The sequence below is a fragment of the Myotis nattereri genome, assembly GCF_964212035.1.
Source record: "Myotis nattereri genome assembly, chromosome: 1".
NCBI classification, from domain to species: domain Eukaryota; kingdom Metazoa; phylum Chordata; class Mammalia; order Chiroptera; family Vespertilionidae; genus Myotis; species Myotis nattereri.
The window spans coordinates 60,624,759-60,650,133 of record NC_138075.1 but is presented as its reverse complement, the minus strand read 5'-3'; the positions used below and the strand labels follow the sequence as shown (position 1 = coordinate 60,650,133).

At 43.4% G+C, this 25,375-nt stretch overlaps 1 protein-coding gene across 1 annotated transcript in view; it reads right to left on the bottom strand.

Annotated features, from left to right (window-relative positions):
* Positions 1-1,275: 1,275 nt before the first annotated feature.
* SHC4 (SHC adaptor protein 4) overlaps positions 1,276-25,375 on the bottom strand; it is a 106,797-nt gene continuing 82,697 nt past the window's right edge. The window contains 6 exon segments of the mRNA XM_081088786.1: positions 1,276-1,973; positions 3,260-3,513; positions 13,921-14,100; positions 20,648-20,708; positions 22,692-22,863; positions 24,425-24,548. Of these exon segments, the coding sequence (XP_080944912.1) occupies positions 1,818-1,973; positions 3,260-3,513; positions 13,921-14,100; positions 20,648-20,708; positions 22,692-22,863; positions 24,425-24,548 (947 nt within the window). The 3' untranslated portion in view covers positions 1,276-1,817.

Here is a 25,375-nt window from a genome sequence, read left to right as displayed (position 1 = left end):
CAGCCCTTCTCTGTCTCTGATAAAGGTGATTAGATCACCCATAAGTCTCTATGATCTATTCTATACCCTCCTGACCCCCTTCCTTTATGAGGACAGATAATCAAGAACTAAGATGTATGCAAAATTGATGAAAAATACTAGAATAAAGTAAAATGATAAACCTTTTCATAAAAATATTAGAGTTCAGTATGCTTGATTTCTGATTATTTCTATCCAAAAGAAGTTTCCCGTACTTTATTTAAAACTTAGCAAATATATCACAATTACAAATATTAAGTTGTATCTACGTAGCCAAAATGAAGTGGAGTTAAGACTATTATCCAGATAATTGAGGATGAAAAAAACACTTTATAGTAATGGCCATATGTCTCCATGCAAAGGCAAGTGGAGGACTGAAGCAGTTTTCTTGCTACTCAAAATAACCAAATCCACTTCTATCATATTTACTTGTGTTATGCCACAGTTTCAATGTTTTTTACTGAAAGGCTTGGGTGTCCACTATCTGAATGTTGATCTCAGCTGTGCCATTCATTCTGAGTATAGAGACAGACTAAAAGAGAATACTGAAGGTTTCACCTTAACTATACAGACTGGCGATCAACATTGCCATTAAATGGAAATTTTGCTTTTTATAGACTTATGTGAGGGCTGAAATGGACCCTAACCCTGTTCTCTCACATGGGAGACATGGCAATGGGAATCCAGACAGGCTCAGCAACTTGCTCGTGGTCACTCTGAAGACAGCCAGACCAGCACTTTTCCCTACACAGCGCTTAATTATACCATCACTTTACCACTGTGTCTCTACATGGCAAACCTTTCCCACTGTTTCATTCACTATGTTTTCTCCCTTCTGCATTAGGCCTGATGTTATGTAGAAAAGGTGAGGGACCATCATGTAGTCACAGCCAATCAGGAAGAGATCTCCCCATTCTTTCAAATAAATTCAGCATTTTAAATAGTAATAGAACCAATTTGGATATTAATTATGAAGACCACTGGTTTGTTTGCCATCTTTTAAGTCCATGTACTCATGAGCTTTTTTTTGGTGGGTAGAGAGATGGAGGGAGAAATATGGTGAAATCAGAAATGACTACTAGATTTGGCCTCTTCAGCTTGTCACATGCTGCATACAAACAGTCCAAATAGCAAAAATCGAGAAATACTAGGCCACACAATTTGGGCCCCAACCCTTTAACCAGCAAATGGGCAAGTCAATGCAACAGACCAATGCTTTCAGTGGCTTTTGATTTGATTCCACTGCCATAGACACAGTCCAGATTCAATGTCAAATTTATTTTAACATTGCAGTGAAAGTGCTAATAAACAGAAAAATGCAAGTCAATATCCGTCAAGCAAATTGCTCCTTATTTTTGTAACGAGGAAAGATTTTTTTTTTTTTTTTTTGGCAAATGGTTCTGTAGTTATAGAATATGAAGACACTTCGAACTAATTTCCCCAATATGAAAATGTCCCCTAATGATCAAGGTGAAAGGCACATACCACTGCCCCAGCAGTTCATTCAAGTTGTCTTTAGCATGTGAGATTTTAATTGTGCTTTTAGCTTGTTATCAATGCAATATGGCCTTAAAAAGTGACATCCGTGCATATGTATAACTTTTCAAATGGACCAATCCTCTTCCCCTCTTCTGACTTCCACTTTCTGAAGATCAGTTTTCATTAGTCCATGATGGTCTCGAAAGATGCACTTCACAGTTTGTGTTCTATTTTATCTAGAAACCAAGTTTGAATCATCCTTGTGTCCTAACACAAAATGGAGTTTCTTGAATCACCAGTGTGATGGTATTTCCATATTATCATTTGTTCAAATGCAAAAGTCCTGGAATATTATCTCTTCTCACTGGTTGTTTAAGGCTTACTTCACTTCCAGAAGAGATGATTGGCAAACTATTATCCATGTGGTATCTGATAAGGTGGCCGACATTATCAAATACATGATCCTTGGTCCTCACCTTGAAAAAGAGGAACAAAAGTATGTTAAATGATAATTGTTCTCCTGACAGATGTAAACAATTGGGGGGGGGGGGGCGGGCGGGATGACACATAACCCTGAAAGAGGCATTTTGCTTAATGAAAAAAAGAAAAGATACTTTTTAACTCTATATCCCTTAGTAAAAATACCTTTTTAAAACAACTGTCTCTCCAGGTTTGGAAAATGGTAAGCACTCGTCATCTATTTTTCCCTTCAGTTGTATCAATGTCTGTGTGCATATATATTGGTAATTGTTATATCTTCATAGTGAATTGATTCTTTTATCATTATACTAGAGGCCTGGTGCACAAATTTGTGCACAGGGGTGGGGGGTTGGGGGGAGACCCTGGGCCTGGCCGGCGATCGGGGCCAATAGGGGCCATCTCTCCCAGTCCTAATTGGGTTGATCAGGGCCTGCTGGCTGGGGGAAGGGACCACAGGAGGTTGGCAGGCCGTGGGAGGTTGGCTGTGGAAACGCACTGACCACCAGGGGCAGCTCCTGTGTTGAGCGTATGCCCCCTGGTGGTCCGTGCAGGTCATAGCTACTGGCCGGTCATCCATTTGTCTAGTCATAATGGTCACTTAGGCTTTTATATATATAGATAATATCATTCTTTATCTCTTTTGACAGTTTTTCATTTTAATCCAGGATCATTTCTGTCTACAGGCAGCCTCTGCTCCAGCCATACATCTTGTATTGGCTTAACACCACACTGCTGCTCTGCTCCTGTGGTTCCTTCCCTACACTCCAAATGCCCTCCCCTTTAAAGATTTTGCCCTCTTTCAAGGTTCATCTTATATGCCAGACCCTGCAGGGACCCTTTCCGTGTGCCTCATCCAGAGAACTCCTCTATCCTGAGGAACACCTAATGCTTTAGCTGAACCATTCTTATGTCATTCATCCTTATAATTATTTAAGCATCTATTTTATGAAATCATAAGCACCCTGACAGCAAGAACTAAGTATGTGATACTGAGCAATAGTCAACTGTGAATAGTCAACTGTGAACTTCCATGGAGGTATTCACTGAATTGAATTGAGAGAGGCAGAAAGAGGTTGTCCTCTACTTGATCCTATAAGGTGCCTTCTACTCACATCCCTCCACTAACCTCTATTTAGGACTTGCTGCCCCAGCTGGAGGGTTCAAGTAAAAGTAAACCCTTAGCCTTGAACACTCTTCAACAATGTCAACAGGTTTGGGACCTGTCATTCAGAGTAACCAATCACAACATCCTATAAGGACCACAGAGAGAAGGCCATAATACCTTGCCTTCGGGATCCACCAGAAGAAGATGCTTTGCCTGGCCTCCCTGGAGTCCACTCAGCACATACTGGCCAGGAGAGGTGGCACTCTCTCGAACCAGAAAGTCCCCATCCTTCACCAAGAGGTTCTCTGCTGCCTTCCTGCTCAGCTTGCCGTGGTAGCAGTCTTCACTCCGCAGCTGCTGCTGAATGTACGGCAGAGCCTGGGAGCTGGCACGCTGGGCCGTGGCACCTGGCTGAACAGTTTCAGGTGCTTCTGAAGTCAAAATACAAAAGGAGACATCACCAAGTTAATTCCTCATCCATCCACTTATTCGATCATTCACTCATTCAGCAAATACAACGTGAGCCCCTACTACGTGCCAGGCGCTATTTGAACAATGCTGTTCCTGGAACAAATGAGGGTTTTGTTCTGGGAACTTCCAACAGGCTCTAATTGAATGGTAGATCCAAACACTGCCTTTGGCTTCTGTTGTCCAGAGAGGCTTGCCCAGGTGCAGGAGTTTTTCCTTCTGATGAGAAATGGAACTGACGCACGAGAACTGCTTTTAGAGCTGCTGCAAGAGGCTTGTTATGTCCCAGGGGCTGTCTGTCAAAGACAGTGGTCGGCAAACTACGGCTCGCGAGCCACATGCGGCTCTTTGGCCCCTTGAGTGTGGCCACAAAGTTTCAATTGCACTGTACGTGCGCGCCCATACGTGGTATTTTGTGGAAGAGCCACACTCAAGGGGCCGCAGTTTGCCGACCACTGGTCAAAGAGAAGGAGGCTTATGCTGTGTCTGGATTACAGATATCTTCTAAGATTTTTCCAAACTCTTTGAAAATGCCTATGGTAACTTTGGCAATGCCATTTTTTTAGCATTTAGTTTTAAGAAAACACAACAAATTACCAATGTGCTTCAGAGACGCTTCTAACCAAATACATCTAAGCTGTGCTGAACCTCAGAGTATTCCTATTAAATGACTACTCTGTTTGTGTCATTCACTGGCCTGGACAAAACAGAGTCAGTGGGGTAAAAGCAGGCAAAACATCAGGGAAGCATGGCCTGAGACAGCGCCCCACGCCTCTGCAGATAAGTCCTATTTAGAGTCGAGAGCGCTGGGATGACAAGGCACCTCCAGGCAGCACTTAGTAATACCATTGATACTCTTAGTGATAATAGTTACTGTGAGGTTCCATTTACCGAGTATGACAGGCACTGCTCATGCTTTATATACTAGTATACTACTTGGTTTCACTCTCAAAATTAGGTAGGCAAGGCAATGGATCTTTACAAAGGTTAGATGACTTGTGGAAAGTCACACTGCTAATATGGTGCAGGTCTGAGATTTGAAACAAGGTCTGACTCCAAAGCCCAGGTTATTCATCACCACACTCTAAGGCAGTGGTTCTCAACCTTGGCTGCACATTAGAATCACCTGGGAATCTTTTTAAAATCCTGATTTCTGGGCCTCATCCTCTGGAAATTCTGTTTCTTTGTTATGGGGTGGGGCCACAGCATTAGTAACAAAGAAACAGAATTTCCGGAGGATAAGGCCCAGAAATCAGGATTTTAAAAAGATTCCCAGGTGATTCTAATGTGCAGCCAAGGTTGAGAACCACTCCTCTGAGGTGACTGACTTCCTTGCTTTGATGGGAAAATCCATTTCACAAGGTCTATCCACTCCATTCCTGTAGTGCCCACAAGGATCCTTAGAAGATAACAAGGCTGTCAGGATGATATACAGCATCTCCAGAAGGAATAACATAAAATTCTTAGGTCTGAATCCAGGTAGGAGTCATACGATTCCTTACAGCAAATTTACCAGGAAAATAACCATAGGAATCGGGCTTTGTCTTTAAATGCAAAGGACGTTTTGCATAGAAACCAGCCTTCACCTTTATAAATGCAAAGGGGGTGTTCACATGTCCTTATGCAAGGGTCTCACATGAAAAATCCTCTGGCTTCTGAGATTTAGAGCTTACACAAGACAATCCTATGAAGTCACTGATGTAGGAGATCAGTGCCCTGCAGGCACAATCCAGTTCTCCTGTTAATGTTATAGCTTTGTCCCTGCTTAAGAACTTCTCTACGCAACACAGTTATAGTGCAGCACTATTTAAAAAATACCTTTAGTCTATATCTCGTGTCTATAAATATTCGCCTCTATTGTTGCTGGGGGAAGCCTGAAGAAATGTGTCTAGATTTGATAATACTTGTAGTTGGGCTTTAGTGCTGCCTGCTTGAGGCATAACAGGGAACTTCTGATGAGTAGCTGTGTGTGTGTGTGTTTATGTTTGTGAGAAAGTGTTTGTTTAAGCGTGGGGGAGGAGCATGCATGTGTGTGGCACACACATCTTGGTGCATGGTGGTTTGGGTTTCTTCTGAGAGTATGGTGGAGAGCTTTTGGACAAGGACACAACAAAAGAAAAAGAGACATTATATCATCGTGAAAAGAGGCAACAGATCATGGGCCAGCCAGAGGGTCTGGACAATATTTTCCCAACTCAGTTTCTCACAAGATACACTGTGCTAGGAGAGTCCAGTCATCCAAACATTTGCTGAAAATCTAATTCTACTGAAAGAGAAAATCTCACAGACTTTTGTAAATTTTAGTTTTGATTTTAAAAGTTACCCAGGCTAGTTCTTTTAAATCTTGGAAAAACAAAGAAGATGAATCACCTCTGGCTCTACCACCAAATACAACCACTCTTAACATAGTGGTGCATTATCTATTATCTTGACCCTTCCCTCACATAAAGTTAACTTTGAGAAAGATAATCATAATTTCAATATAGTTTTTTATATGTAATTCCCACACAATATTTAATAAATTATTAACTTGATATATTTTCCCAGAAGTAGTGAGGGTTAAAGAAGCAACAAGGAAAGCCACTCAAGACTTAACTGAGACCAAAAAAGAAAAAAAGTGATAGGAATCCTGGAAGAAAGTCATCATGTCATCTTGGAGTTCCCAACAGTAACTGGAGACATATTGTTCACAATCAAAACTTCAGGAAAGCACACGAGAGGTGTGAATTTCCACACCCATATGCAGCTGACGGGCAAACCTCTGAAAAGGGGAATAGAGCTTAAGAAAGAAAAGTCTAACATGCAAAGTCTAGAATTAGCAATTGCAAGTAATGTCGATGAGAAAGGTGGGATGAGACCTTTAAAGAAACGAAACTAATGTGAACTGTGAAGACAGCATCCTGATGCAGTCAGCTTTTACAAGCACACGTAAAAGGATGTTTTGATAATGTTGATTATTATCAAAGGACTGGAAAAAAACTGTTTACAGAATTAAAAATGTATACAAAAGTCAGGATATTGGATAGCAACATAACTAAAGGTAAACTAGAAGAGGGATATAAAGGTGTGAGAAGCGTGTCCAGGTTGGGGACAATCCTCAGGTTTCTGCTGTGGGAGGAAAAGCCCACCCTTGTCTCCCGTAAGTGTTATAATGACTCCATCTCTGACTCAGGAGGACGCTAAGTAGTGAATTCTCTTCATTCGGGTAGCTATAGTTTATAAAGTTACCATGAACACCGAATTAGTGAAAAGTGAGCCATTGTCCCTGGGGGTCATGCAGGGTTAAGTTCCTCCAGGCCTCAGATCACCACATGTTCATCAGTCATACAACACCTTGCTTTATGCGTGCTTCTGTTTAAAGACACCTTCCATAGTATATATTTTTGATTCCTTAGTGCATGGCCAACAGCCTGAAAGAAGCTTATCTAACACATATTTTCTTGGTAAGGCACATCACAGCTTCTTGAGCTTAGGAATGCTTGACAGAACTTCAACACTACACTTAGAGGCCATTTGAAACAGCAAAGCCATAGAGAAATATCGCAAACTGTGAAAAGCATGACACCATGTAGACAGGAAAAGGACACTTGCTTACAAGATGAAAGCTGAAGCAAGAAGGCAGAGCACTGCCTTGTTCCACCTCAGCTGGGAATGTGCACGTTGGGCAACTCTAATTTTTCATTGCTCTGCACATGCCTGCAAATGGCCACAAAAGTGCCATGACTGTTGACTTGGGGGTATGGATACATTTTAGTGAGTGAGCAAATTCTCAAATACGGGATCCATGAACAATGAGAATCAACTGTATATTGTTTATTAGTATGGATTACTGGGCATCTGAAAATTATAAAATAGGGACTTATTTGCATTTTGAGGGGAAAATATGTTCACTCTATAAGATGCCTAAAAGTTGCTAGTAAAATATGTTAACATAAAATGTTAAGCATATGTGAAGGGCTGAAATACTACCCAGAGAAAACTTATCTGTAAAATAAAGGAAAATGCACATGTCTATCCTATATAATAAAGGAGAAACATGTAAATTGACAGTCCCTCTGCTATGTTCACCAGCCAATCAGGAGTATGCAAATTAACACAACAAAGATGGTGGGTTAATTTGCATACCACAGGCACTGTGCGGAGAGCAGAGCGGGAGAGCTAGCAGAGAGTGGAGCAGCTTGGGGAACTTGGCTCCCTAAGCCGCCTGACAGAGAGCAGAGAGGGAGAGCTGGCGGCTTGGAGGACTTGGCAGAGTGAGAGGCCATGGGACAGAGACAGAGCAGGAAGGGAAAACCAAGAGCGCAGGGAGCACCAGGAATGCTGGGAATCACAGTTCTGGTGGCAGATGGATCTCCTAGACACTAGAGCAGTGATGGCGAACCTTTTGAGCTCGGCGTGTCAGCATTTTGAAAAATCCTAACTTAACTCTGGTGCTGTGTCACATATAGAAATTTTCTGATATCTGAAACCATAGTAAAACAAAAACTTATATTTTTGATATTTATTTTATATATTTAAATGCCATTTAACAACAACAAAAAAAATCAACCAAAAAAATGAGTTCGCGTGTCAGAGGTTCGCCATCACTGCTCTAGAGCAAAGTGAGCCTGGAGCAAGTTACTGTCGTGGTGGGGGATGGAGGGAAAGCAAAGGTGAGAGACATACGTAAAATCAGAGTGTCTAGGAAGAATTAAAGGGAAGATATCCTAAAACTTCCAGGAAATCTCCACCAATGAAGCAAAGAAAAAAAAAAGGCCTCTATTATTCTGTGAGCAACAAACCAAACTGGGTTGGGGGTCTCAGACAATTCGCTCATATGATTGCAAAGACAGACAGAAACTCCTGGATTGGAGAGGGCTCCCCTGAGGGCTCCCAGATTGGAGAGGGTGCAGGTCAGCCTGAGGGACCCACCCCAGTGCATGAATCTTTGTGCACCGGGTCCCTAGTTAAGATATATTACAAAGCAACAGAAATTAGTATATAGTAATTAATATACTGGTATAGAACAGACAACTAAGCCATCTGAAAAAGTATTCATGTATATAAAAGGCTCAGAAACAGACTCACACATATAGAGTCTAAAAGAAAAATCTAACATGCAAAGTCTAGCATTAGCAATTGCAAGTAATGTCAATGAGAAAGGAGGGATGAGACATTTAAAGAAATGAAACTAATGCGAATTGTGAAGACAGCTTATTGATACAGTCATTAAAAGCACACGTAAAAGGATGTTTGGATAATATTATATTATCAAAGGACTGGAAAAAACTGTTTACAGAATTAAAAATGTATACAAAAGTCAGGATATCAGATAGCAACATAACGAAAGGTAAACTAGAAGAGGGATAGCAAGGTGTGAGCAGAGTGTTAGATAACACTGTTAGACTCCCCCTACCTCATATAAAATAGAAATTTCAAGTTGAATAAATATTTTATTATATAAATAAAACAATAAAGCTGATAGAAGAAAATGTAGTAGGAGCTGGATAGAGAAGAGAAAAATTTAATCCGAAGCAAATAGAAGGAAGATATACTAAAGATAAAAATGGAAATCAATGAAATAGAAAATAAAAAACAATAGAGAAAGTGAAACCAAAACTTAGGTACTTTGAAAAGATCAATTAAGCTTAATAAATCTTAATGAACACTCATCAAGAAAAGAAGAGAGAAGACAGAAAACACCAATGACAAGAAAGAGAGAAGGCATCCTTCAGGCAATAAGAGGAATATTATGGGGCATTTCATGTAGAACTGACTCTAAGTGAATAAAGCACAATCCTACTAAATTTTTCGGTAAATTACACTGCCAAAGAAACCACAGCCTCTTCTGGTCTGGCTGTTTGGCCTCTTGAGCAAACTCCAATCTCTTGAGCCCATGCCAACAGGAATAGGCTGTGAAAGTTGTGAAGCTCCCAAGAAAGACACATTCTCCAGCATCTCCTTTCAACGTACACATGGAGGATGATGGCAGAAACATCCCGGAAGGCACAGGTCCAGCCCCCAGATAGCAACAGACGAGGAGTCCTCTCCTAAAGCAGAACCGGAGTCCAGGCAGATCATCATCTCCTACCTCCAGCTCAGAGAGCCTGCACATCACCCCTGGCAGGATGAGGCAGTCACTAGAACCAATGGCTGCGGTGTGTTTTGCGTGCTTCCCTTTTGTTAAGTGTGAGTTTGTACTGCGGTTATCGTATTCCGTTTCCACCAGCAATTTTGGTTGTGCAGGAGGGCAGACAACTTGGCAAGTATAAGAATCCCTACCCAATCTTGATGGAGGGGACTCATGCCACCCAGATGTCATGGACTTTTAAGCTGCCTGCTCTAACCGGATGGGTATTTTCAAAGTCTTCCTTTGGGAGAGGGCAAATGGGTTCTCTGTGAAGAGAGCTCATTGGGGTGGCAGAAAGGTAGCAGGGACAGCTGTTCACCAATGTCTCTCCTCCCTTTCATTACATGCTAGTTTTAGCTGGGCACATGGCCACCCAGTTAGAGTAACATTGTTAGCCCCTTTGAAGCTAGGTATGGCCACATGACCAAGTCCCACAAATAGCAGGTGGGAAGAAATGATGCCTGCTCTCCTAAGTCATGTCCTTTAAAGGAATGTATGTGTATGTATGCCTCTTGCCTTTCTCTCTGCCTACTGGCTGAATATAGATATGATGGGGACTGGCCAAGCAGCCACTTTAGACCAGAGAGTGAGCCAGGTATTAAGAATGACAAACTTCCTATCAGACCTGAACCACCAATTTTGGGGGGTAATAGGTAAAATGAATGAACTTCAGTCCTTTTTACACTATAATATTTCTTTGTTATGGCAGCTTTAGACTGAAACTAACATAAATTGGTACAAAAATTAAACAGTATGAGAACTAATGATTACTCTGCCGTGTGTGATGAGAGTAAGGACTGTGCCAGAGGTTTCCGATGCTGGCTGTATGCCAGGATGAACTGAGGAGCCCTGATGCTATGCTTGAGAGCTATTAGGTCATTGTCTCATTTTCCTGAGCTAATCAGTGAGCTTTTGTACGAATAAGGGAGGCTAAGGATGCCTCAAGAAGCTAGAAAGAAATAGGAGGAAACATTAGGGGAGAAAGGTTAAAAGGTGTATTTAAGATATTTTGCAGAAAAGTATGTCCAAAGTTATCCCTACTCCATCTCTACTAGATTTTCTTAACTCAACATTATCTATATTTTTGGAGCGGGATTTGAATTTTTGGAGGGAGTAACGATAAGATGAAATGAACCTGGAGGGGGTAGCAAGAAGCCCAGGAGGGCTATGGTACATCCAGTCCTAATGGGAATAAAGAGAAGAGAGCACTAGAGGCCTAAATTATTAAAACTGTTGCCTCCAAGGCAGAGAGAGGGGAAAAGGATGAATAAAGAAGGCTGGAGTCAGCGAGAACACATGTGACATTACTATTTTGGATATAGCAGGACTCATTTACTTTCCACCAATGTCAGGATGATGTTATGGATTAATTTTGCCTTTTCACATTATAAAATTGTTTATGATAAAAGGCAAAGTTTCTTTGCTTGAGTTGTGAGCATTTTTAACATTAAAGACTTGGTTATAAAGGCACTGCAGTTGAGAATCAAGGACTAGGTCAGATCACCTGACTCAGGCCATATTTCTAATAATAGGTTGCTGCTCTGAACAGCCCATGACATGGAAGCTACCAATGTAAAGTCTTATAAAGTGACTTTTAAAATCTGAGGTCCACAAACTTGTTTTCAAAAAGCTGTGCCTCTAACAAATATTACCTTATCCAAACAGGATACTCTCCAATGTAGCTAAGTTCACTGCAGGAATCTGCATTCACTGCATATCCCATTACCCAGGGCACAAGCTTCCCCCTGTGATGGATGTGGAGCTACACCACCCAGATCCCCCTTCAGGGAAGGACCAAGAGCCCCAGGTGTCAGCAGCCAGCCTCCAGCCAACCATCCCCGCAGGGTCTGCCTCAGCTGCAGGGAGCTGTCCTACCCTCAGGCAAGCCCTCATGTGGCCCACGTCCAAAGACTGAGATAAGTGGGGCCAATGTGTGCCACTCTCACAGGCCCATAAGCTCTCTGCAGGGTTGGCTGAGGCTTTGCCAATCCCTCCCAGCACCAGCCTGCTTTCTGCCCCTCCTTTCCTGATAACTGATCCCAATAAAGACCCTGCATGACAAGCCCCATCTCAGTGTCTGCTTCCAGAGAACCAACCCAGCAGGGATGTTTGAGAGCCAAGAGTGATCTTGGAAAGCTTGTAAGAAGACGGCCCATTCGCCACCTGTCTGGCCACGAGGACGTCTGTTTCTTAGTCTAGAGCAGGGGTGGGCAAACTTTTTGACTCGAGGGCCACAATGGGTTCTTAAACTGGACCGGAGGGCCGGAACAAAAGCATGGATGGAGTGTTTGTGTGAACTAATATAAATTCAAAGTAAACATCATTACATAAAAGGGTACGGTCTTTTTTTTTTTTTAAACGGGCCGGATCCGGCCTGCGGGCCGTAGTTTGCCCACGGCTGGTCTAGAGCCGTGGTTGGCAAACTGTGGCTTGCGAACCACATGCAGCTCCTTGGCCCCTTAAGTGTGGCTCTTCCTAAGCCTTAGGAGTACCCTAATTAAGTTAATAACAATGTACCTACCTATATAGTTTAAGTTTAAAAAATTTGGCTCAAAAGAAATTTCAATCATTGTACTGTTGATATTTGGCTCTGTTGACTAATGAGTTTGCTGACCACTCATCTAGAGCAGTGGTTCTCAACCTTGGCTGCACATTAGAATCACCTGGGAATCTTTTTAAAATCCTGATTTCTGGGCCTCATCCTCCAGAAATTCTGTTTCTTTGTTATGGGGTGGGGCCACAACATTAGTAACAAAGAAACAGAATTTTTGGAGGATGAGGCCCAGAAATCAGGATTTTAAAAAGATTCCCAGGTGATTCTAATGTGCAGCCAAGGTTGAGAACCACTGGTCTAGAGAGAGTTCAGGTGATCTGGTTAAGCCAAGGCTCAGCAAAGTCTCCATTCACATTTCATCTGGCCACCTGGCCACGCCAGCTGTGCGGTTCCCTTGGCAGTTCGGGAAAGGCCTCCTGGGCCAGTGAAAGGACCTGCTCAGCAGCGTGTTCTCCATCCTTGGAATGAACCAGATTTGACACCGAGCCAACCTTTGAACCCAACACACGTCAACGTTTTATGAGAAGCATGTTTTGTTTATTTTTCAGTTGATTGTATGCTTTTGGCTTGTTTTTGCTTTTATTTATTTACTAGAGGCCCGATGCACGAAATTCGTGCAAGGGACTCGGCCCTTGCAGCCCCGGCTTTGTCCAGAAGGTCATTCCGCTGTTCAGCCGTCTGGTCTAATTAGCATATTATGCTTTTATTACTATAGATATTCCTGTTTCTGCATTTATCCCTGGAAGCAATCGGCAAGAAAGTGATGTATTTTAAGATTAAGTAAAGTCTTAGTGTTTTTACTCACAGTCTACAGTTTTAAAAAGGAGCCGTCTTATTTTAGTGCTGAATAGATGACTTACCAAGGGGTTGTGAAAAGAGTAAAATTAACATCATCAATAAACAGAACCGAAGTCATGGCCATTGTTTCTCATGCAAACAAACAAATTCAAAATTATCTCCTGGCTTTGACCATCCTCCCTTCAGCAAGAGCACAGAGCAAAATTGAAAGTATGTGAAAAGATGATTTAAACCTCACTTCCTCAAGAGAGCCTTCTCTGACCTTCTCGGACCAGGCTCCATCTCTCTGCTTTCCTAGCAGTTTGTACTGTCCATTTGAAGCCCATATCACGAAGTCCCCACATTTTGAAATCCATTATCTCCACAAAATTCTGTTAATAACTGTTATTATCTGTTATTGTGGTGAGGGGCTGAGGCCAGAAAGAATCCTTTTAGCTTCCTGGAAATGAGGCCAAGGAAATAGCCTTCTTTCATGTGAGACAGTGTAGTGAGCTCCACAGTAACCCCAAAAGATTAGGTTCAAGTCCTAACCCCACCCCCATACCGGTGACTGTGACCTCATTTGGGAAAAGGGTCTTTGCAGATGTCACTGATGTTCTCGAGATGACCTCTTCCTGGGTTTAGGTGGGCCCTCAATTCAGAAGCTGCTGTCTTATAAGAGAGAGAAGAGGGAGATCGGAGAGGCAGGGTGAAGGCCAGGTGAAGACAAGCCAAGGAACTAGGAGAGGCCTGGGACAGACTCTTCTCCAGAGCTTTCAGAAGGCACCACCCCAGCTAACATGTTCATTTAGGATTCCTGGCCTCCAGAACTGTGAAACAATGAATTTCTGCTGTGTTAAGACACCCAGTTTGCAGCTATTTGTTACAGCACCTACAGGAGACTAATACAGACAGAAAATAGCTACTTACTTTCACGGTGCCACAGGCTCCCCAGCAGCTGGGCGGAGCTTGGATTCCGGGCAGAGCCCAGTGCGCTGTGAAGAGCCTGCGTGTTGATGTAGCAGGGGTCGTCGAAGAGATCCACTCGACACGTGTGCTTCATTAACGCGGTGTCCCTTTGGGACGGCACTGCTCTCTCGTGGGCATTACCTGTAGTGATTAGTTGAGATCAGTGAGTCATGTTCTGCTTTGCAAATAATAAATGAAATCATATTTGAGTCTAGAATTGATAGGAAGCCAAAAGCCACCCTCATCCCCTACAAGGATTGAATATTGACCTGTAGAAATAAGATAAGCTCTGGTCTTTGAGGAAAAGCTCCCTCTCATGCGTCTCCCTGCCCCACGGCTTCAAACAGACAGAAAAGGAGCAGGAAGATTCCGGAGAACAGCCAGGCAGGAAAAGGGCCGACTGTCCAGCAAACAGACCAACCGGCAGACAACATTGCTCAGAGCTGCAGTCCAGAACCAAGAAAACACACGTGCCACATGGAACCTGAATACCAATTATTCAAACTCCTTTTCAAAAAACTCATTCCTTGATTTAAAATTATTTAGAGTGGGAAGCCTCTCTTCTCTCTATGCCCAGTTTTGTTCTGCCCAGCTCAGCCTTGCAGCAAGGACTGGTGTTTCCGCTGTTTTTTATCAGAAAGGACTCACCCCTCAGGCCAATTCCTCCACTCCCCTGACTATCTCCTCCACCTCCCTGACTCCATCCTCTCCTCTCCATTCTATTCTGCACATTATGGCCAAAATGACCTTTTTAGAAGGTCACTGAAAATCTCATCGTATTTCTCAGAGGTTCAAAACCCTTTAATTCCTTCCATTGCATCTTCAGATAAAGCTCAAAGTCTTCAACAAGCCCGTGGCCCTCCTCCTGGCCACCCAGCTTCCCTGGTAACCCCTCTTGTCCTGCCTGGGCTCACGTTGGCCTTCTCGCAGTATGATCCCCACCACAAGGCCACCTTCTGATGGACATGCTCTTCTCTCCCCTTCTCCATCATCCTCATCCTTCAGGTGTCAGTTCAAACCTCACTTTCTCAAGAGAGCCTTCGCTGACCTTCTCAGACTAGGCGCAGTCTCTGCTTTCCTAGCAGTTTGTACTTGGCCTTTGAAGCCCATATCACAAGAATAATATATTTTGCCCGGGCCAGTTTTGCTCAGTGGATAGAGCGTCGGCCTGTGGACTGAGGGGTCCCGGGTTCGATTCTGGTCAAGGGCATGTACCTTGGTTGCGGGCACATCCCCAGTGGGAGGTGTGCAGGAGGAAGCTGATCGATGTTTCTCTCATCGATGTTTTTAACTCTCTATCCCTATCCCTTCCTCTTTGTAAAAAAATCAATAAGATATATATTTTTTTAAAAAGAGTAATATATTTTGTTGCTTATTATTTTTTAAGGTGTGTATTACATCTGAACTGCATGTTCCATGAGGACAGGGATCCTGTCTGTCTTGTTCACGGCTGCTACTCCTGCTGCTAGCACATGCCGGGCACATAAAATGACATCAACAACAGTTACTGGATGAATGGATATTAGCACCATCGTTCACTACCTGATGTCAGGTAGTTCAATACTTTGTACCATCCAGATGGTTCTGTCTTGAGAATGCCAGGATGGAGTTTTTTTGCTTTGCTATTGAAACCAGTACATTTATAGTTTTTGGCCACATGTGCTACGAGATCACCAAGACGCACATGAAGTGGTGGCAGTGGCATTCCATCGTCCCACCATAAAACAACATCAGTCCTTCTATTGTTTCAGTCATTAAACCCCTCCCATGTGGTCCAAAAGGGACCAACTTCATATTGGACTTCACAGCATGGTGAATAGTTGTATGATGTAATGCAAAGCATGGAAACCCAAGAGTGCACCGACTCAGGGAAGCCCAACCGGAAAACAACAGCTCTTAATACCTGCTCCTCCTTTACACCTTGTCTGCCTATCGGTGTCACATGTCACCTTGTGCCATGTCATGTTCTATACATGGGCCACCCTGAGGAGGAGTGGGATTTCTAGAGGGAGAGGTTGGCAAGGCACCTCATTTGTTTGCAGCACATGACAATTTGCACCTGCTTGGTGAGGTGGATTTATGAAGTGTGTTATCTCGTTTAATCTAAACTTACTTTCACAAATGCTTAAGTGGCTAAAAGATCACTGCAAATAAATCAAGAATTGAAGATTATTCTTTTTAGTACAAGTTCCTCCTTGGCTGCATTAGAGCTTATAAGAGTAATATAATTAAATGCAAAGTTTAATCTACCAAAAGTTGGAATTATTGAGATTTGAAATGTGGATTTATATCAATTTTATTGATCAATAAATGCTTTAAATGTATATTGGGCCTTGAGATATTATCTAATGACAATATTCAGCCAATGTAATTAGCAAGACATTTTTAGAAAATGTTTATCATTAACTCTAACTTCGAAATTTCTATTTTTGTGTGTTTTATTGTACATGCATAATATATTAGTATACGTGTCAACAGCTTATACATGATTAAATTACATTTAGGAGTGCCTGCTCATAAAAATTTACTGAAAGTGGAATATGATCAAAAGTGTCTGCAAGCAGTGTGCTTCTGAATGAACAGGGGGCCTGACTTCAGATCCCTGTGTTCTCTCTTACTATTTGTGTGGCGTGAGGCAAGCCACTTAACCTCTCCAACTATCGTTTTTGTAAAATGGGGGGGGGGGGGGAGGGCTCACTTAAAATATGGCTGTGAGGATTAAATGGAAGAATATGGCCGAGACCCTCCCTGAGCATAGAGCCTGCCGCCCAGTAGGCATTCAGTAGCAGGTCCCTGTCAATGCTCAGTGTGTATTTATTCACTGATACTGCGCCTCTGCACACAGTGCTTAGTTCCTGCTGTAATAGCCACCCCATCCCTTTCTATGGTTTTTTAAATACATTTTTATTTATTTCAGAGAGGAAGGTAGAGGGAGAGAGAGAGATAGAAACCTCAATGATGAGAGAGAATCATTGACTGGATGCCTCCTGCACGCCCTCTACTGGGGACGGAGCCCACAACCCAGGCATGTGCCTTGACCAGGAATCGAACTGTGACTTCCTGATTCGTAAGTCAGTGCTTAACCACTGAGCCACGCTGGCTGGGCCCCATCCCTTTCTTGACCTAACTTCCATTTATCTAGTAAGATTCTGCTCTGAATCCACCTCCTTTAGGAAACCTTCCGGTAAGTTCCTCCCTTCCCCAGGCTCGGTAAGGAAGGTGCCACTCTCTGATACACTGAAGGCGTCTGCTTACTTGTCTGTCTTCCCCTTGAGACTACAAATTCCTTGAGTCCTTGAGGAGAGACTAGAATCCACTTATCGGTGTACCTTCTGCATCCTCAATGTCTGGTCGAAAGCAGATGCTCAAAAGAAAAATGTCTGTCAGGTGAATGAGCAGATGACGGAGTGTCAGCCCAGGCTGACCGCACCATGATCTAAAGACCCAGAGCCGGCCTTCGGCACAAGGCGCTGCTCGTCTGCCCCTCACGGCGCGCTGGCATGCACTGACCACACCAAGTCTGCCATTCCACAGGCTGGCACAAAAGCGCCCATGTCCACACCCAGTCTCTCCTGAAAACTACCATTCCTTTTTTTATTTCAAGTGTGCCATTATATTTAAGTCAGCAATGTTGTCTTAAATTTAAAAAAAAAAAATATATCTCACCCTTTACCCAAATTTAAAATCTTTTTAGGGAGAAGCGTGTGGTTGATGAGAGCTTACCCACACCTGCCAGCCGCTATGCAGGCCAAAAGTCCTTTGTGCCAAGTACCATTGAGAATCACCCAACCAGCCCAAGAGGAGGTTTCTGGCAGAATATACTAGTAAAGTACATGCACAGTGTGTACGCTGTAAGTACCAACGTTTATAAGTAGGGTTTGTGGGAATTTAACATCTTTTTGATTAAAAATATCAACATTCCCATTTTAAATTGAAGGTTGGGGGAACATTATTCTATTTTGCTAACTATTTCTTTCCATAAGGGAATTTATTATTAAGGATAGGGATATTTTATACATCTGGCAATAAATACAATTAACTCCTTCAACAACCAGAAGCCTACTGCAGTATTTATAATACACTGGGATTCAAGTTTTAAGTCAATATTTGAATAAATCAATGTCTTGGGAAGAAAAAGCCAAACCTTATTGAAAATATTTGTATAGGTGTCTCCCAAATACTTATGTATGAATCTCTGGGAAAAACCATAAAAATGTCTATTTGCTATTCTGGCAACTGCTATTAATTTGCTCACTGGTCAAGAATTTCAGACCACTTTTTAACATGTGTCCAACGCAGGCCCCAAGGAGGAACACCTGATTCCTGTGTGTCTGTGGGTGAAAGGGTACGGAGTTAGGGGCGTCCTTCCTGCCACAATGGAGAGAACCACACCTGTCATGGTCCCTGGAGCAGGGCTGCCTCTTTCTAGCCCCCTGGTCTCAGTGGCTGAGGTCTGGGGAAGTAGCTGCCTCATGTTCTGGTTCCCACTGGAAGTGAGGAACCTGCTTTTTAAAAGAAACAATGTTATAGCTCGGTGTTTGACCCACAGGACAGTAAAGAGGCACTGAGTGAATTGTTGAAGAAATCCTATATAATAAAAGCCTAATATGCCAAGTGTCTGGTCATCTGTTCAACCAATCAAAGCATAATATGCTAATGATATGCTAAGGCTGCTCAACTGCTCGCTATGATATGCACTGACCACCAGGGGGCAGACGCTTCGATTGGTAAATTAGCTTGCTGCTGGGGTCCGGCCGATTGGGACTGCGATTGGGACTGAGTGAGATGGGCCAGACACGCCCTGGAGCCCTCCCATGGTCCCTCCCTGGCTGGCCAACCTCCCGTGTCCCTTGGCCTGGCCTGCACCCTCTTGCAATCGGGACTCCTCAGGGGATGTCGGAGAGCCAGATTTGGCCCGATAGCGGAACAACCATTCATTATGACGTGCACTGACCACCAGGGGGCAGACGCTCAATGCAGAAGTTGCCCCCTGGTGGTCAGTGTGCTTCCACAGGGGGAGCACCGCTCAGCCAGAAGCTGGGCTCATGGCTGGCGAGAGCCTCTCCCATCTCCACAGCAGTGCTAAGGATGTCCGACTGATGGCTTACGCAGCCTAAGCCATCAGTTGGACATCCCCCAAGGTCTCCTGGACTGCAAGAGGGTGCAGGCTGGGCTGAGAAACTCCCCCTAGCCCCTCCGAGTGCACAAATTTCATGCACTGGGTCTCTAGTGAAGACTATAAAATGAGATCAAGGCAGAGCATGGAGACAGTTTCAGGGAGCTTCAGCACAGGTGGAAAATGGGGTCCTTAGGTGAGGGGTTTCCAGAGAAAGGGAAAGGAGGGAAGGAGGGAGCAATTATAGCTCACAGGGAGCATAGTTTTATTTATTTTTAAATCTCCACCCAAGGATATTTTTTCCCATTGATTTTTAGAGAGAGTAGAAGGAAGGGGGAGAGACAGAGAAAGAGAAACATCTATGTGAGAGAGACATGCACCCCAACCAGAGCCAGGGATGGAGCCTGCAACCAAGGTAATGTCCTTGACTGGAATTGAACCTGAACCCTTCAGTCCATGGGCCGATGCTCTATCCACTGAGCCAAACTGGTTGGAGCAGGGAGCATAGTTTTAAAAAGACATTTACCATTCATCTAATTTGTTTTAGTCAGATCATTAAGAATTCCTTTAAAAATTTAAAAAACTTTAAAGAATAGCATGAAATTTTAATTTCTATCAAAAGAAGCCATACTTTTGAAGAATTTTAATTACTGCATTACTTACTACTCCTATTATTTTTTCAGGTTGGAGGAAGGTGGTAATCATAGCTGTACCGAAAACAATAAATCCTCATGCTTTCCCCACTGCATAAAAATAATAAAATTAATAGATTACATTGGCATAATTCCATCAGAAATACCAAAGTATCCTTGGGAGTGACTACCTTCTACAGGACAAGCTCCTGCTAATTTCCTTGGCATCCCTACGTGTGGTCATCCAGCTCTACCCTCCCCTGTACTATTTTCACTGTCCAGTTATCTCCCCCTGTAAAGCTGCAACACTTTCCTTCCCAAATGAGTACATGAATGGATAAATACTTTCAACCATTTATAAGAATGAAACGACTACCTATCAGTATACCTTGTTTTTATGAAAATAGTTTCCAATCTGAGAGTGGATGCCCTGCACCTGTGCTGTGGAAAAGCTGCGCCCTATGTCAATAACCACAAGCAGTCATCAGACATTTAATGCCCCGGCAAGTCTGGGGTGGGTGGGACCGGGATCAGGACTCACATTTCAGATTTCTCTTTGTTCCCTTTGCCAAGCAGAAATAAAGGTTTTCTCTTAATCCTGGTGGACTTGACAAGCACTCATTTTCACATTCGCCTCCTGCCTGACCTTTGAAGTGGGAGTCGGAGAAAGCACCTTTCCAGTGCGAGCCTTTGTGCCAGAGCAGTGAGAGGCCCCGTGAGGGAGGAGGACAGTGCGGTAGAGGGAGAAACACGAACCTCCCCAGGGACCCGCCTGCGGCCTCCTGGGTCTCTCAGAACGCACAGGCCTGTGGCCGAGGCAGTATGTGTTCAGAATATGCACCTGCCTTTCCCATCAAGTGTTACAGCAAGGCCCACACATGACCATGTGACATAAAAGGAGTAGGGAGAGTGGCCGATGGGGAAGGGCGACTGTACCTACCGATTGCCCTGCTTTGCTCCAAACAGTTCTCATAGACGCTGCTGCAGTCGGAGTTCCCAGGCTGCAGGGACAACAGATCATGAGACATTTACAATCACAGCATCCGTTCCTGAACTTCCCCAAAATAAACTAAGCAGGAATAACACTCCCAGCAGACTACAGCAGGCAACTTCACCTTCTGATACAGGAAGTGCCTGGCAGGTGAAAAAAGGAACCTGGGGCTTGGGGTGAGGAGTGTAGACTCCTTTCCATAGTGCGTAGCTGGGAGCTGCAGAGACGGGGTGAGGGTCGTCACAGCTGCCACCACCAGGCTCACCCTGAGGGGCACTGCTTCTGCTGGGAGGTCACATTCCAGGACTCAGGCCAAGGCTCCGCGAGAAGGTGTGATTTCCAGGACACTTGTCTAAACACCGGCCACTTGGCAAACCTCTATTTAACCGTGAATGGCAGACTGCAGCCCTATTCCGCTGGGGCTGGTGCCAGGCTCACTTTCAAACTTAAACATCTCGTGCTCGCTTCAGTATTGGGATGGGATCCAGGGATGCCTTCGAGAAGGGGTGTCTGTGCTTTAGGAAGATAACCCAGCTGTTTCGTGTGGGAGCGTTTGGGGGCATGAAATTAGAGATAAAGGGGCTTTCAGAATCATCCGGGCAAGTGAGGACCAGAACTTAGGAAAGGAATGGAAAAAGCTGGGTATATTCAAAAGACATAGAATCCCAGGTCTCTAAGATGAGTCGATATAGGGCTCAATGTGTGAGGAAAACAAAAAACTGTAGATTATTGGAAGAGTGGCAATGCCGTTCTTTAACATGAGTAAATCAGTAGAGGACTCTGGTTTGGAGTCCAGGAGAAAACGCTCAGTTCAGTCTTGATATAAACCAGCAACTTCATGCCTGTGGCATCACAGCCGAGGGAGGTAAGAGCTGGGAGAAGAGGCTGGAGGACTACACACATAGGTGTCAGGCCACAGGAGAAACCGGGCCAGGGCAGCGCATTGGAGAGCGCCTCCCTGGTGGTGAGGCAGGGGCTTGGCTTCCCAGGGGAGGGGATGCAAGAATACAAGACAGAAAATGCATCAAAAATAAGATGGATGGATGGGTGGAGGATAGATGGCTACATAGGATGACAGAGCAAATATAGTAAAATGTTAATTGTAGAATCTAGATGGTGAGTCGATGAGTGTTCGCCATATAATTCTTTCAACTTTTCTGTATGTTTGAAAATATTCATAATAAAATTTGGAAAGCCAAACAAAAGGAAGAAAAACGGCAACTAGAGATGTGGGATCAGTATCACACAATGGAAATGTTTTAGAAGCTCAACAGACGAGGTCTAAGAAAACACGAGGCAGCCAACAGGTATCAAATGCTGGAGACAAATTCAGAATACTGGAGAAGGAAGTAGATTTAGCAGTTAAACCACTGGTGACTAAACAAAAAAAATTCGTGACTACTGTAAAAGTAATTTCTCTCAAGTTGTCAAGTGGAGTTCAGATCTTAAAAGTATAGGTAAAGATAGCTGTTTTTCTTTTTTTCTAGAAGTTTGTGGGTTAAAGAAAGAGGAGGAGGTGAGACATTATTAGTTGGATTGGAGGAGTCCAAGTTTATGTGCAGACAGAAGGGAAAGAACTGGTAGACAGAGAGAGATAGAGGTTGATGACAGAACAAGGACACAGAGTTGGTAGGATGGGTGGGTGGGATCAGGAGCCCAAGGGAAAGACTGGCTGTGGAGATGGTAACTAAGGAAGAGAGGCAAGGAGAACGTCGGAAGACTTGGAGACGGGAGAGGGTGAAGTTGAGGATAATGTGTTGGACCGCCCTGGGGTTCCAGTGAAGTGAGATGTGAGGTCAGCTGCTGAGGCTGAGGTTGGGAATTGGAGTAAAAATGATCTACTCCAGGCCCTGTCAATGATTCACTCTCTGGCTCAGTACTGAGGAAGATGATACTTTCTCTAAATTAGCATTTGGAAACCCACAAATTAAACTCTCTAGTGATAAGGACAGAATCACTTTGCTAGTTCCAATCATAATAAAACGTTACTTACCAAATAGCACAACTTTTCACACCGTATGGGGCAGTAAGCCATCTGTTCTGTGGCTTGAACTCTGACCCGCACGTCTGAAACACCACCCATGGGTGGCTGCTTTCCTGGTATTTCATTGTAATACTCATGATCGTCTCTCTCCTCCGCATGGCCGTCAATATGGACCTCCTCACTGTAAGGCAAAAAAGAATCCCCAAGAGGCTGGGCGGGAATTCAAATGCTGTAGGGGATGCAGATGGGTCAGAACAACGCAAATCATCCTGAAAACGCTGCATTCATGTTGTAACTTTACAGATGTGCTTAAACGATGTCAAACATCTGGATGGAAGCAACCAGATGGCTGAGTTGTTTAGATTTCCATGGACAATTAAAGTGGGATAAGCCAACCAAAGTGACAAGGGTGATGCTTTTATGTCTCCCTTCCAGCCCGGGGCGGTGGGGGGGGGGGGGGGAATATATATATATATATATATATATATATATATATATATATGTAAACTCACTGAATGTAAGACATTTTTGTCAATGGTATATAAAGATACAAAGTTTTCCCGGGTACCTCCAGCATGCTTTGTACCATTTCACAAATGCTTTGCTCAAAGGAAATGTAGATATTGGGCAGAGGGCCTGGCCCAGTTTAGTAAATTAAGAGGAAAACAATTAAAAAGCTCTGGCCAGCTACCTTGTCTGCCTAAGGCTGCAGGAGTATGTGGGATTCATAAATAAATATCAGAACCATATGTGGCAAGAGGGTAGATTAATGTAAACATGCATTGTTTTAAAAAATGAAACAGGGCAAGAAAACAAATGTACTTTCCTTCCAAATTGGAATTAGTAAAAGTTTCTTATGGAAAGGAATAAATCAAGTCCTTTTGGATTGAACCGATTCCACTGACAACACACACAGTTTTGTTGGGCTCCTTACATGTCAACACAGTGACAGCACTAACGCTGTAAGAGCTCCCCTGGGAGAAATTCAACATCTGCACCTTCTGGTAACCATCTCTCCTTTGCTGCCCTCAACCACCTCATAAAGGGTGAGCTCCAAACAAAGTGTTTGTTGATACCCAAAATGACAAATTAGGGGGAGAGATGCATTTAAAAGTGCCCAAGAGTTTTATTTCTCAGGTGTGAATTCTGCGCGCCAGGGGCCTCACCGCATTCACATTCCACCGGCCTGAACGCATTCAGCTTTCACTGCAGCCTTTCTGTGCCTGAGGCAGAACAACCAGACCCTTGCTTGGGTCACGGTGTATGTCACCCCAGCCACCATTTAGCTGGAGCTGACCTATTTACACTGCAAACCAACAACCCAACAGGAATTCCTGCAATAGACACTTGACTCTTACTATTTTGCTCTTCTTTCTCAATGTATTTTGTTTTTACTGATATGCTAGGGCTTTGGGGTTGAACTAAATCTGAGAAATCTGTGGATGTTTATTATTTTATGATGCTACTTAATTAATTCACAGTGCTGTGTAACATCAGAGAAACATGGCTGATCCCTTCTCTTTTAGTTTCTTCTTTCATTTTGTTAGAAACCAAGGAGAAATATCTGGACAAATATGAATGGAAGAAAAACGGAAAATGTTACTAGTAGTTTGTACTGACACTGTGCCCATTTGTAAGAAAAAAAAATGTACTAATTCCATTAGTCAATTTTAAAATGCCCTATTCATTTTAAAATGAAACAAAATATAGTAAGTCAAATAATTATAGAACTGTTGGCTGACCTTTCACAGGAAGTACTCAAAGAAGGATTTTTCAAATACTGTTTAAACCGGAGCTCAAAAGCCTGCCCTATGGTAGTTATGACATCTTGGGCCATTCCGTTGCGGCATTCCAATATGTGGCAGGCTGCAAAAGGATATACAAAAAAATTATAACAGATTTTCAATAAGAGAAGATTATATAAAGTCAAAATATTTCCAGAATATGGCCTGGTAATTGAATAAACAGGAGGAGGTACAGGCTCTCTTCAGCTCTGAAGTGGTATAACAAGACCTCATATTTCATACGCATCCGAGAGCAGAAACATGAGGTTTGGAATTGGAGTAAATTTCAATTCCCAACCTAGCCTCTCCTAATGAGATAGTCATGAACAAAAGGCTGGCACTTCATAGTCTATATCTAAATATCTCAAAACACAAATTTTGGTCTCAAGGCAGGTATTTTGGGCTCACATTTTCATAAAAGTAGGACGATTTTGACGAATACTCAAGGTCAGTGTTAGCTCTGGAATTCAATACAGGAAAGGCTTAGGACAGCAATCCGCAGGGAAGATGGGGTTTTCAGCCTTGTCCTGGCATGGGATGCCACAGAAGATTGACCAAAGGTAACTCTCCAAACCTCCCCACCCCTCTCCCCCAAAGGAGATATGAACAACTAGTGAAGACACAGGCTTTAGAATACCCCCTCCTCTAGCCACCCCTTTGCCCTGCTGCTGCCAGTGATGGTCCGGAATCCCCATCACTGAACCCTATGGAAAAACTTCCTCCAATAAGCATCAGAACCAAGATTCTGTGAAGATGGCATTATTAGAATATGTTACAAGTTTTAGTAGACACCTTCCCTGAGAAGCAGTTCCTGGGAAAGGCTAGTTTTCACAAGCAAATTAGAGAAGTCAGTCGTGAAGGGGGCTGCTGCCGGAAGGCCACCAACAAAGGAGCCCAAGTTCAGGGGCT